This window comes from Molossus molossus, unplaced genomic scaffold (genome assembly GCF_014108415.1).
Source record: "Molossus molossus isolate mMolMol1 unplaced genomic scaffold, mMolMol1.p scaffold_m16_p_12, whole genome shotgun sequence".
NCBI classification, from domain to species: Eukaryota; Metazoa; Chordata; class Mammalia; order Chiroptera; family Molossidae; genus Molossus; species Molossus molossus.
Window position 1 is genome coordinate 73,833,591 of NW_023425347.1, and position 13,541 is coordinate 73,847,131.

Consider the following 13,541-nt stretch of genomic DNA (forward strand, 5'->3'; position numbering starts at 1 on the left):
ATTACTTTCCATATGATCAACTGTAAAACTACTTATGTCCCACCCTGTACTTAATTTCCTCCACAACCCTATGGGACTACAATCCTCCCTCTTTATAGGGGAGGAAGCAGGCTGAGAGAGGCTAAGACACTTGCCTTATCATGCAAGGAGTCAGAGGAAGCGCTAGACTGCACAGGCAGGTGGGCCGGAACCAGATGAGCCCTTACCGAGTGCCCAGATGCTGAGGTAGACTGCCCAAATAACTGAATTGAATTTTGCTGAATTGTTTTGAAGCCTAGTGAACACCTCTTCAGAATATGAATAGAAAGCTGAATGGTATAGAAGGAAAACAGGACTGCAGTCTAGTTTATAACTTCCTGGTACGCTTTAGTTTCCTCCTCTTTAAAATCGCAGGAAGAGTAATACTTATTTCTTTTTCTTTTTCTTTTTTTTTTTCCTCACCCGAGGACATTTTTCGATATTTTGTTCAGATAGAGTGGGAGGGAGAGAGAGAGAGAAAAACATCGACGTGAAAGGGACACATTGAGTGGTTGCCACCCACACGACCCAACCAGGGTCGGGGACAAACCAACCGAGGTACGTGCACTTAGCGGGAACCGAACCCGGATCTCTCTGGACCACAGGCCGACGCTCTAACTGCTGAGCCAAACTGGCCAGGGCGGTAATACTTATTTCTATTAATAAAGCTAGAATTTACGAAATACTTGTTAGGTGCCAAGTAGGCGTGTGAAAGGTTTATTCACATTTCCTTGTGTAAACCTCACAAACTTTTAACAAATTATCATCATTTTCAGGCTCAAAGAAGTCAGGTTATCTGCCCAAGGTTACAGAGAGACAGTACTAAAGGCAGTTTTTCACCCCCATCTGCCTCACGTTAACGTTCATGGTCTAATGTGCTCTAGTGCTTTTTTTCTGAAGGAACTGCATTCTTCTTGAAGAGTTTGGAAATCAGATTGCCCTCTAAGAGTTACATTTAAAAATCAACAAGTTACCTATCTGAACTGAGGGGTGGAAACACAGCAGAGTGATGATTCCCAAGAAAACTGAGAGAATTAACTCATTTAAAGAAAACATGTATCATATCAGAAAGTAGGTTGCTCAGTAATGGAAACATCAAAGAGTGATAAGAGAGTCAAATATGCCATTATTTACTCAACTAAGTGCTAGGTACCCCGATCCTAGGATATAACAGGTCTAGAAATAAGGGTAGGTATAGGTAGCCCTATTGTGTAAGTATGACTATCAATAACATTTCAGAACCATTTGTTCACCAAGTAAACTTACGATTAAAATTTGGCTTCCTCTCCTATGTGGTGTGCCTGCAGGGAGTAAATGCATCAGACCACAGAACATATGCGACTGGTTCCTCTGACAACCAGTCCAATATTTGTTATTGTCCATTAATAAGCTGCTGTCTATTTTTCTGAAAAGTTCTCTGTGAATTTGGTTAATACAAGAGTACTTGTCAGAAGAAGATCCACTTAGGTACCTAAGCCAACAAGCAAGAGAGTCAGCCAGAGGTCAGTTATTAAGATAAGGAGGAATTTACCAAGATAATGAAAGCTACCATGAGCAGACCTATTTGGATGTTCAACTAGTCATTTCTGGGCAATATCCTGTACGTGTCCTCTATTGGAAATCAATGCAGACTGTCGATATATTTCATGAAAAAAATGTACATGTGAGTGCTTTGCAAACTATATCATGATATTCAAATGCTGGGTTTTAATATGTTAATTTAATGGACAATGAACAAAACCACAGGTATCTTAAAACTTTGTTATTAGCTCTTACTTCTTTCATTTTCTCCATGTCCTTCACTGAAAGTTCTTCTAGATTTCTGGAAGCAGTCCTCAGCATGTCTTCACTGCACTGAAATAGGCACCAGACAAAATAGAATTATTCTTCTGTAGTAGTTATAAGGTTCAGTTCTTTCTTTCTCAAGACGGTGAAGCACGTCTTCTAACTGAGCTTTGTCCTTGATAGAAGATAGAGGCATATGTGTATGTACACACACACACACTACATGAGACTGAGCATGCAAGAAACCTGACATGTATATACTGGAGTGGGCAAAAGTAGGTTAACAATAATAATAAATAATACAATAATTAATAAATAACACAAGAATAAACTCTTTGTGTTTCATCTACTCACAACCTTTTGCCTAGAGTTTAGACTCTCTACAAAGAATAGTTTTCCTGTTGCTGTGTTACCAAGTTATAATGAGCACTTACATGAAATAGCCAACACAATAAAATCAAAGCTCTACACAGCTGTATATATTCTAAAATAAGAAATGACAATGATAGCCCTGGCTGGTTTGGCTCAGCGGTTAGAGCGTCGGCCTGCGGTCCTGAGAGACCCGGGCTCGGTTCCCGCTAAGGGCACGTACCTCAGTTGCAGTTTGTCCCCGGCCCTGGTCGGTTGTGTGGGTGGCAGCCGCTCGATGTGTCCCTTTCACATCGATGTTTCTCTCTCTCTCTCTGTTCCTCTCTCTCCCTCTCACTCTACCTGAACAAAAAATGGAAAAATGTCCTCGGGTGAGGATAAAAAGAAAAAAAAGAAATGACAATGATATATATAATGCAAATGTATGATAGTGTCTTTAAAAATACAAGCTTTTCTGTCTGCCCAGTTCTGAAGTTTGAAATTTAATAATCTGAAAATCTCCCAAAGACCCCTTACAATGTTATGAATTCCAAAGAAGCCTTTGTTCCCTCTAGTGAATGTATGTATTTTTAATCCTCACCTGAGGATGTTTTTCATTGATTCTAGAGAGAAAAGAAGGGAGAGGCAAGAGAGAGAAACATCGATGTCAGAAACATCAATTGCCTCCCATATGTGCCCCGACCAGGGATTGAGCCTGCAACCTGGGTATGTGCCCTGACCAGGAATTGAACCCATGACCCTTCAGTGCATGGGACGATGCTCTAACCAACTGAGCTACACCAGCCAGGGTCCCACTAGTATATATTTAGAAATAAAAGGACCCCTCTGCAAGTTAGAGAGCCTACTAATTCTATACTAGCAATTAATTATTTTGCTCACAGAATATGTCTTATCATTGATTATCAATGATTTCTAAGTCATTCAGCTCTCTTCTAAAACTTCTTACTCTAAGCCTGCCATCAATACTGTCTTTAATTTTTTTAAGTTGAAAATGGTCATGCTACATAACAGCTTGCACTACACGGTGGGTAAAAGATAAATATCTGCTGATTGATAAAGTGATATTTGTGTTACTAGGACCACACAGACTTGCTGTTATAATCAAATACGTACAGCTTTTAACCAAGTTGATCTGACCCAAATTGTAGTGATAAGCAAAATTAATATTATACCACAATTATACATAATTATACTGTTTTGTTTTCTTAATAACAAAACTAAATTTTTATTTTTCTCCTTTCTTGCTTAAATGTTTCACATCGACACTTTTTGTGGATGATATATAGAATCTGAATTATCATCTGATATTCACACTGAAAGAAAAAAGGACTCATATCTGAATCTTTGTACCCCCATGTGTCCTCCCCATGACTTACAGCTAAAAATCTTCTCGTACATCTCCCTATCCCACCCCATCGTCTGGTCGTCACTCAGACCCTCCTTTTCCCTACAAGGTCTCTGAGCACTAACCAGTTACTTGTGGTTTTAGTCCTGGGTATCAGATTGCCAAAAACACTAGAAATATATCCTATGAGGCCTATTTGGTAATATGAAAAATACTTATATTATAATGGTAAGAATGTAAAAATATTACAACAACTATTTGAAAACCAGACACACAAAGAAAAGACTGGAAGCAAATATATCAAAATGTTAAAACAAGTTGTGATAAACAGATGAGATTGTGAGTTAATAGAACATGAATGTTAGAATTATTACAAGTCCTCTGCTGTGGGTTGCTTACCCCCAGAAAGTAGCATAACCCCACCTCCCATGTTGTAGGGGAAAGTAGGAGAATCACAGAGGAGGATGAAAAGGGGATTTGGGATATTGAATCCTTTGTATTCTTGGTTCCTGGGAGATTTGGGGGTATCAGAGGTGAGCAGGGAAATAGGCAGAGGGGGCTTGTGGGTCAGGAGGACAATGTAGGCTGCAGATCAATATCCAAGTATATGATTCATTTGAGCTCCTAGACTTGACCAAACTCCCAAAGGCAGTGATCTTTAATCTCCATTCTACTTAGTCATCCATCCCCATGGCTACATCTGAGCCCTTGTTATAATCTGAACTGCTGTTGAAATCTGCAGTCCTAAACTCCAAATGTCCCACTGTGACCACCCTTTCTGTACTTCCTGCTCTTTTTCTGTGTGTCTATGTGGTAAATAAATAAAACTTAACACTTACCATTTTAACCATTCTTAAGTGTATAATTCAATGGCATTAAGTACATTCACAATGTTGTGTAACCATCACCACCATTTTTAGAACTTTTTCATTATCCCAAACATCTGTTCTGTACCCATTAAACAATAACTCCCCATTTCTCTCTTACCCCAGCCCCTGGCAACCTCTATTCTACTTTCTATCTCTCTACAAATCTCCCTATTTTAGGTACCCCATATAGGTAGAATCATACATTTGTCCTTTTGTTTTTGGCCTATTTCACTTAGCAAAATGTCTTCAAGGTTCATCCATTTTATAGCATCTATCAGGATTCCCTTCCTTTTTATTTTGTTTATCCATTCATCTGTTGATAGATATTTAGGTTATTTCCACCTTTCGACTATTGCGCATAACACTACTATGGACAAGTATCTGTTTGAGTCCCTGCTTTCAACTGTTTTGGGTAGACACCTAAAAATGGAGCTGCTGGATATATAATTCTATGTTTAACCTTTTGAGGAACTGCTATAAAAATATACACAATAGCCACATTAATGGGTGTGAAGTGGTTACTCGATGGAACTATAATTAATCTACAATTACTGTGAGACCTCCAGTTTTTGGACCATTACTTTCTCTCTTAAACTACCAGATACTCCCTGGTTTTCCCCTCAAACTGTTGATCAATTCAATCAATCTCTCACCAATGTCTCCAGTTATCTTGCTCCTTATCCCATCTTCCTTGCAAATCCCTGGAAAAGTTCAGCCATTTGACTATTCTCTAGCTATTTTAGTTTGCTGAGTGCTAATAGAGAAAAATAAAACAAGCATGCAGACTGGAGCCACTACAAATTCATGGTCTGCAGCCTGAGTCAAGCTTCGGGTCACTCTATGTATTCTTTTTTTTTTTTTTTATCCTCACCCGAGGACATTTTTCCATTTTTTGTTCAGGTAGAGTGGGAGGGAGAGAGAGGAACAGAGAGAGAGAGAGAAACATCGATGTGAAAGGGACACATCGAGTGGCTGCCACCCACACAACCGACCAGGGTCGGGGACAAACTGCAACCAAGGTACGCGCCCTTAGCAGGAACCGAACCCAGGTCTCTCAGGACCACAGGCCGACGCTCTAACCGCTGAGCCAAACCGGCCAGGGCACTCTATGTATTCTTTACCAACATCTGTTACCATTTTACTCAGTAACTACTCAGAACTTTCACCTCTCCACTCTCTTGGCAGATGACCTTGTCTCCCACAGCACTTGTAAAACTAAGGTCATCATAAACTCTGTCAGCTTTTTCCACTATCACCAACATACTAACCTTCAACTCTGGACACCTGTCCTCTTTCCCTTTTCCAGTGGAAGGGCTTTCCACCCTCCTGACCTAAGTTAATCACTCTACCTGTGTTCTAGATCCCACCCCATATTGCTTCCTCAAAGGGTTTTCTTTTCTGTATGCTCATTGTCTTGCCCTTAGCTCAAGAGGTCTCTGATCTCAAAAATAAATATACAAATATAATCCTCCTTTGATCTCAATACATTCCCCTTAAGCTATTGTCCTTTCTAATTTCTTCCCACTCTTTAACTCACTGCATTTTGGCTTCTGCTCTTACCACTGTACTTGAACTCGGTTAACAATGCCAGATCCAACTGGACATGTTTCTGTTCTTTTATATATGATCTCCCTACAGTATCTGTGATTCCTGAAAGTGATTCCTTTCCATCTCTGATGTCACTTTCTCCTGTTTTACTCTTAGCTCTCCAGGCTTTCCTTCTCGGTGTTCTTCCATCTTCACCCATAGACCCTTCAAATGCTGCCATTTCTAAGAACCCTGCCTTTGGCTCGCTGATCTTCTCACTATCACGGTGATTAATAGCTTGGGCATGGGAGTCTGACATACCTTAGCTCAAACTCTGGCTCCACCACTTTCTAGCTGTGCGACTTATACAAGTAATCTAACTTCTTTAAATTTTGATTTCCCTTAAATGAAATGGATATAATTGGATTGTTATGAGGATTAAATAATAATTCATCTCTGCTGAGCTCCAGATCTATCCAGAAAAAGTGGCAAGAAACAGAAACACACTGAAGTTAGAACAAATACAAGTGCATGTGGCAGAATCTGCATTGTCCTTCAATATTCATTCATTCCTTTTTCACAAAAATAAGACATCTAATTTTTTGTCCAATCACACAGCTGCCTGCCTTACTGTTTGATACAGCCTTATAACTAAGTTCTGACCAATGAGGTGTAAATGGAGTTGTGTGAAACCTCTAGGGAGTGTCCTTAAAGTAACAGGATGCCCTCTTTCTCACTCGTTCCTCCTTTCTACTGGCTGGAACACAGATGCGATAGCTGGAGCTTGAGCAGCCATCTTGGACACCATGAGGGAAACCCATATGCCCCGGATAATATACTATCATCTCTACATGATAGGACTTTCCCTGCTTGCTCATCAGCAACAGTGAGAACAGTTATTCAGATCCTCAACCTATATGACTTTTCAGATTAAGTCATTTCCATTCTTTTTTTCTTAGTTCAAATTTGTGAAAAAGAGACAACTATTAGTTGCTTACCCAATGAATTGTGCCCCCTTCTTTTAAGCTAGTTATATAATCCTCTGCAACTGAAGAGACAGGCAGGAGCAAGATCGTGAAGAATCTCTGGTGCCAATCTAAGGGGTTTGAATTATACAATCTAAGTTGTATAATTCAGTCTGTTGTGGCTGAAATGGCTGGAAGTAGTAGTACAAATATGGTCACCAAAGCAAAGATTTGTAGAGAGGAACAAGTTCCAGAGAGAGGATGTGGACCAGGAAGGCAATACAAAGAGTCAACTATTTAAGACCAGTGCACGTCACTGTCTAGAGAACAACTCAGTTTGAACAATCCACTCTTCTTTCTCTTACACCTGTTCCTCCTTCTGTTTTCCAGTTAATAAAATCACCATCAGTACAGTTTCCCAAGCCAGAAACCTGGGAGTCATCCTTGGTCCCTCCTTCTTATTTATATCACTCTCTTGCACAACCAGTCCCTAAATGTGTAGATTCTCTCTCTCTTTATCACTTTCTAATTCATCCTTTCCATGTCTATGGTTGCTATCTTAATTTAGGTTCTCCTCACTATTTGCCCAGTTTAGTGTAATAGCACCCTTAACTGATTTCCCTGCTACTAGGCTGGCTCCCATTCAAACTGTATTCCACAAAGCTCTCAGACTGATCTTTCTGAATGCAAATCACTTGCTGCTTAACATTCTCTTTGCTTTCAGGAAGAGTTCAAACCCCTTAGATTGGCACCAGAGATTCTTCACAATCTTGCTCCTGCCTGTCTCTTCAGTCGCATATTCTGCCACACCTTGACATTAGCTCTTCATGCAGTATACTTATTGATCCCCATCATGCTGCTTGTATTTCCATGACTTTGAACATTTGTGTCCCTCTGCCTATTCTGCTATGACATTCCAGGACTAACATTTTTTTCCAGTGGATTTATTGAGACCCAGTGGTTGAGTAAATTGAAAATTCTAAAAAATCAGATATTGAGGTAACATAAATCCAGTCTTTGAATTATACATGCTCTGACATTGAAACTGTGCCTAAAATTGCCCACATAACAAAGTATGCACACATACCATTCTCTACAAAGTAGATACTGAATAAATAAATGCTCAATAAGTATCTTAAAAGTCCACTCTTTGAAAAGAACATCATCCTATAGTGTTTTGGGGCCTTCAGAAACTTCCAGATGTAAAGAATGAGGTGGGAAAGCTGTCAAAGCAAACTGAGACAGAGACAGGAATTTTAAGTGAGGCGAGGGCAAGGAGAATGGGTGAGAGTCATTTCTACTTGTTCTTATTTCTCCTACAGTACGTGCCCTCGAAGGGCCAGGACCACACCTCATGCTATAATGCATCACCTGGCTTTGAGCAAAGGATGAGCTTTGGATCCCATGGCCTTTGAGTGACACTAGAGAACACAGTAAATAGCATGGCCACAAAAGCTGAAATATCCAGTCAGGTTATTCACCCTAACCCTTCTTTCTTTCTTCTACACAAATACAATTTAAAACTTAGACTTCTTAAATACTATATAGTATTTATACTATAAAATACTATACTATTTATACTATACTATTAAAACTGTATATAGTATAATACACAGTTTCTTCCTTTCCAATTCTCAAATAAATGAGAAAAGTAATTTTTTTTTAATCTCCACTCAAGGACATTTTTTGCATTTATCTTCAGACAGGACAGGAGGGGCGGGGGGAGAGAGAGAGAGAAACATCAACCAGTCCCTAAATGTGAAAGAGACACATCGACTGTCTGCCACCCACACGACCCCAACCGGGGCCAGGGACAAACTGCAACAAAGGTACGTGCCCTTAGCAGGAAATGAACCCGGGACTCTTGGCCCATGGGCTGACGCTCTAACTGCTGAACAAAACCAGCCAGAATGAGAAAAATAATTTTTAAAGTGAAAAACAATGTACTGATGTTTAAATGCTCAAAATATAAAAGTAAGTGAAGCCCTGGCTGGTTTGGCTCAGCGGTTAGAGTGTTGGCCCACGGACCAGAGAGATCCAGGTTCGGTTCCCGCTAAGGGCATGTACCTCAGTTGCAGTTTGTCCCCAGCCCCGGTTGGGGTTGTGTGGGTGGCAACGTCAATGTGTCTCTCTCACATCAATGTTTCTCTCTCTCTCTCTTCCTTCCTTTCTTCCTCCCTCTCTATCTAAAGATGAATGCAAAAATGTCCTCAGGTGAGAATTAAAAAAAAAATAAAAGTAAGTGAAAAAGAAAGGTAAAATACACACTATAACTAAGTAAAAATGTACACACATGAGCAAGGGCTGACATAACAGAAAACATGATAGGACAGGGTTTCCCAACCTCGGCACTACTCACATTTAGGGCTAGCTAATTCTTTGTTGTGGGGGAATCTTCTGTGCATAGCAGGATGTATAGCAGCATCCCTGTCCTCTACCAACTAGATGCCAGTAGCATAACCTCAGTTGTGACAACTAAAAATGTCTCTATACATTGCTAAATGTCTCCTGGGAAGCAACCCCTCCCAACCCCCCAGGTTTGGAACTACTGTGCTTGGGTGGGAGATAAAAACTTTTTTTTTTTGGTACGTGCCCCTAGCGGGAACTGAACCTGAGACTCTCTGATCCACAGGCTGACGCTCCAACTGCTGGGCCAAACTGGCCAGGGCAAAACATTTTTTAAAATTATTTTAACATGGCCATAATGATGTTTGTTCAGTATATACATATTGGATGGGAAAAGGAAAGCTCCTTATGATATAGTATCTAACAGACCTTTTTTTTCAAGAGTTAAAATGTACAGTTCTCATTTAATGCAAAAAAGGAAAAAGAAGAAAAGGCTGCAGAACTTGTTTCTCTTTTCCAATCCATTATAGAATTTCTCAGTATTTGGAAACCTGACTTGGCATCAAACATGAGATATCACAAATAACTGCTATAACTGGACTAAGAAATGAAAAATATCCAAACCATTCTAGCCCCAAAATACCTGTTAAAAATGTACACTTTGCATATCTTTGCAAACAGGTTTATGTTTTAATCTGAATACTGAAGAAGTAGTAACACTTGATTAGGAATACATACTTTAAGACAAAGTTTTCTAAGATAAAATACAATTGCATTGGATATAATTGAATTTCATTCTACTTTTAAGGCCCTCTGTTATAGTCTTTTTAGAATTATTAAGTCTGCCCTCTTGCCAAAAATATTTTTCAGCCACTCCTCCTCATTTATCACAGAGAATGTTTTCTGATCAAGAAACTGACATGAAGAGGAGGCACAAGAACTGTTTCAAGTATTTTCTTTCCAAAAATTCTATCATATCAAGGTGTTGGGTTCATGTGGGATTAAAGTTGGAATCCTGTTGCACGATCATTCTGAATGATCTTTTCACATGCATGAATACATCACTAAAATGTATGCCTAATAAAGCATTCACTTAAGCAAGCAACAATCTTTCTTTATATAAGCCTGAGATGGGTCCAGAATTGCATTTTTATTTTTCCCTCCCCATTTTAAAAACACACTAGGCTTGCAGTAATTTACTGTTTGTATTTACCAATGTGCCTTTCTCCATTCTAGTCCCTAGTTTTCTAAACAGAAAGCTAGCCATAGTGCAGAGAAACAGAGAAAATCTTCCAAATGACTCCAGGGCTAGAGAAAGTGAAATAAGTTATTCAAAGCACTGTAGCAGAAAAACAGGAGGGGGTCTCATAGATGACAGAGGTGGTGGAGACAAATGGATATTCAGTAAGGTGCAGCGTGGACAAGAAAGGGTGAAAATGGCCGTGGAAGAAGCAGAATGAGAAAATTGGCACTCAGGGTGATGAAAGAAGTGGATGAGGTGGTAGCTTGAAAGGCAGGTGAACTGACTTGATGACGTCTGATGTTTCGGATACAAAAGGCCTCCAGAGCTTCAACGGGAATTAAATAAGGTTCCGCATGGCGAACATTGGGCAACAAAGCAGAAAACGGCAGTTCTTTGTTCACAACCCGGGAAAGCCGTGGCTCGGTGCACTTTGTTCATTAATGGCCGAGAGTTTCAGAGCCTTCGCCTGAAAAGTGAGAAATGAAACGCCTCCCTAACTAACTGGGGGTATTCTAAGCACTCTCTAAATAAGAGCTGCAGACTAATTCTAAAAGCCTGTGGCTTTTAGGTCCCCCAAACGGGCGAGTCCTTAAGACAAAATCACTCTGGCCGGTGGCTAGAAAGGCCGAGCCAGAGGAGAGGCTTTTCTCCGGTAGTTTCGGGCCATACTGGGGAGAGAAGCGGGAAAGACCTGGAATGGTGAAAAAGAGCGGAGAATAGGTGCATTCCTCCTCGGGGCTGCGGCGGGAACCACAGAAAGCAGGCCGGAAACTGTCTTCCAGAGAGCGCGGTGAGGGTCCCGGGTCACTTCGCTCCCAGTAAGCTGCAGGTGCCTACGGAGCCCTGGGTGTCATAGCAACCGCGCTAGCCTCAGATGCCAAGACGTTCTTCCGGCGGGAACTATAGGAACGACGCTCCCCATTGGCTCAGAGGCTGTTCTTCCGGCAGAGACCAGCGTTACAGCGCATACCATTGGCCTTTGAGTCGTGGGGCGGGACTTTTCTGGCAGGAACAACGCTAAGGCTTATTCTGTAGTAGGCTTTGCAGTAACCCTGGTAACGCCATGGCATGCGTTTGTAACTTAGAGGATACTTTTTTGTCACTGAGCATTTATTATTCTCAAATAGCTTCTCTTCAGGCCTTATCTGGAGCCCGGGCATAATTACTTTGGATTTATTTTTCTAGAAGTTACTGCATTCTTTTTTTAAATCCTCACTGGAGGATATCCCCCCCCCCAACCCCCCATTTATCTTCAGGTAGAGAGGGAAGGAGAAAGGGAGTGAGGGGTAGGGCAGAGAGAGAAAGAGAGAAACATCCGATGTGAGAGGGACACATCGAGTGGTTGCTTCCCACAGGACCCCAACCAGGGCCAGGGACTAACCGCAACGGAAGGTACGTGCCCTTAACCAGAATCCATCCGACACTCATTGGTCAGGGGAGGCCGCTGTAACAGCTGAGCCAAACCAGTGAGGGCAAAAAGTTACTACGTGCTTAAAAGGAACAGGGTGCTAGGAAAGGAGTTATGAATTTTAGGCCCAGATCTGTTAACTACCTGGTGCAAATCACATTTTGGACCCGACTTATTATTGTAAAAATGAAGAGACAGGAAAAAAGTCCTAAGCACTGAAATTCGGTTTAGGTGACCCATTCCTCAACCTATGTAACGCAAAGTAAAAATTTCTAAATGACACAAAATTTTAACGTAAGCTCAGTTTATATAATCTTATTTTAGATGCTTTTATTGGAAGATACTAGTTAGTTCATCAAAGCTCAATTTTACTCAAGTTGAGCAGGCCCTTGCTTTTCTGGTATCCCAAACACATACTTACATTTCTTAGTCTTATTCTAGTTTTGCATAGGATCCTTTCCAAAGCACTGCCGGTTCTACATGCATTATCAGGACGGATTTTATCCCTTACTTTCTAGAACTGCTTCAACCCTTATCTCTGGCACCAGAACCCTTGCAAGTTTTTTTTCCTCTCACCTAAAATGCTCACCACTGTTATCATATCCTCAAGCCCACTTAACTCCTATTTATTAGTTCAAGTGTCACTTCCTCAGGGAAACATTCCTTGGTTCTCCACTCTAGATCAAGTTCTCATTTGCTCATTGACTCATGTTCCTCTTCATTCTTTCTTTCTTTGCTCACTTTCATTTGCTATTAAAAAACAAAACAAAACTCTTGAAATTTTAACGTGTAAATAGCGTGTAAGTGCTTGGAATGGAAACTAAACAAAATTGCCAAACACTAAATAATTTCATGTAGAGAAGTGGTGGTTGTTTCAAGCATAACAAAACAGGATAGGAAATGGTTCCCAAGAGAAGTAATAATTAAGGTAAAAACAAACATTAAGATTACTTCTAGGTTTCGGCCAGTGTGGCTCAGTGAATTGAGCATCACCCCATGGACTGAGAGGTCCCAGTTCAATTCCTGGTCAGGGCACATGCTCGGGTTGCGGGCTCGATCCCCAGTAGATCAATGTTTCTCTCTCACATTGATTTCTCTCTCTTCCTCTTCCTCTAAAAAAAATCAATTAAAAACATATTAAAAAAAGATTACTTCTAGTTTTAATTCCACTTATCCCCATTGTATACTCATAGATGATGACAGTCATCTGCATAAAGCTATAGACGTAGGGAAGAAAATCAATCTTTTACTTCCTGTCCCTTCAGTACCGCAGCCACTGCTGTCAGAACCCATTGCTTTCGAAGTTTTGCCCATTGGATGTAAAGTTAATTAAAATTATTTGTTCAATGGGACTGCTGCTTCCAGAACAGTTCTGATTACTCTGCTCAAGGTCACACTTTCTAATTTAATAAATTCAGTGTATCTTCGTACTTCTGTTCAGATCTTTTCTACTAAAGTTTATTGTACCTCTATTATGAGTCACATTGGGCTACTCTTCCCAACTCCAAAAAACATCACAAATTGCATTTTAAATTAAATATTTGTGTGAAGCACAGTACCTGCTTCTACCTAGTTTTTAAATTTTTTTCTTTATTGATTTTAGAGAGAGAGGGAGAAGAGATAGAAATATCGATGAGAGAGAACATCGATTGGCCACCTCCTGCAT

At 40.4% G+C, this 13,541-nt stretch overlaps 1 protein-coding gene across 1 annotated transcript in view; it reads right to left on the minus strand.

The window, feature by feature from the left end:
• Positions 1–11,287, minus strand: part of CCDC30 (coiled-coil domain containing 30) — a 101,666-nt gene extending 90,379 nt beyond the window's left edge. Inside the window, exons 1-2 of the mRNA XM_036256208.1 lie at positions 11,159–11,287; positions 1,795–1,872 (exon numbers count right to left, since the gene is read on the minus strand). Of these exons, the coding sequence (XP_036112101.1) occupies positions 1,795–1,860 (66 nt within the window). The 5' untranslated portion in view covers positions 1,861–1,872; positions 11,159–11,287. The remainder of the gene's footprint in view (positions 1–1,794; positions 1,873–11,158) is intronic.
• Positions 11,288–13,541: the final 2,254 nt, after the last annotated feature.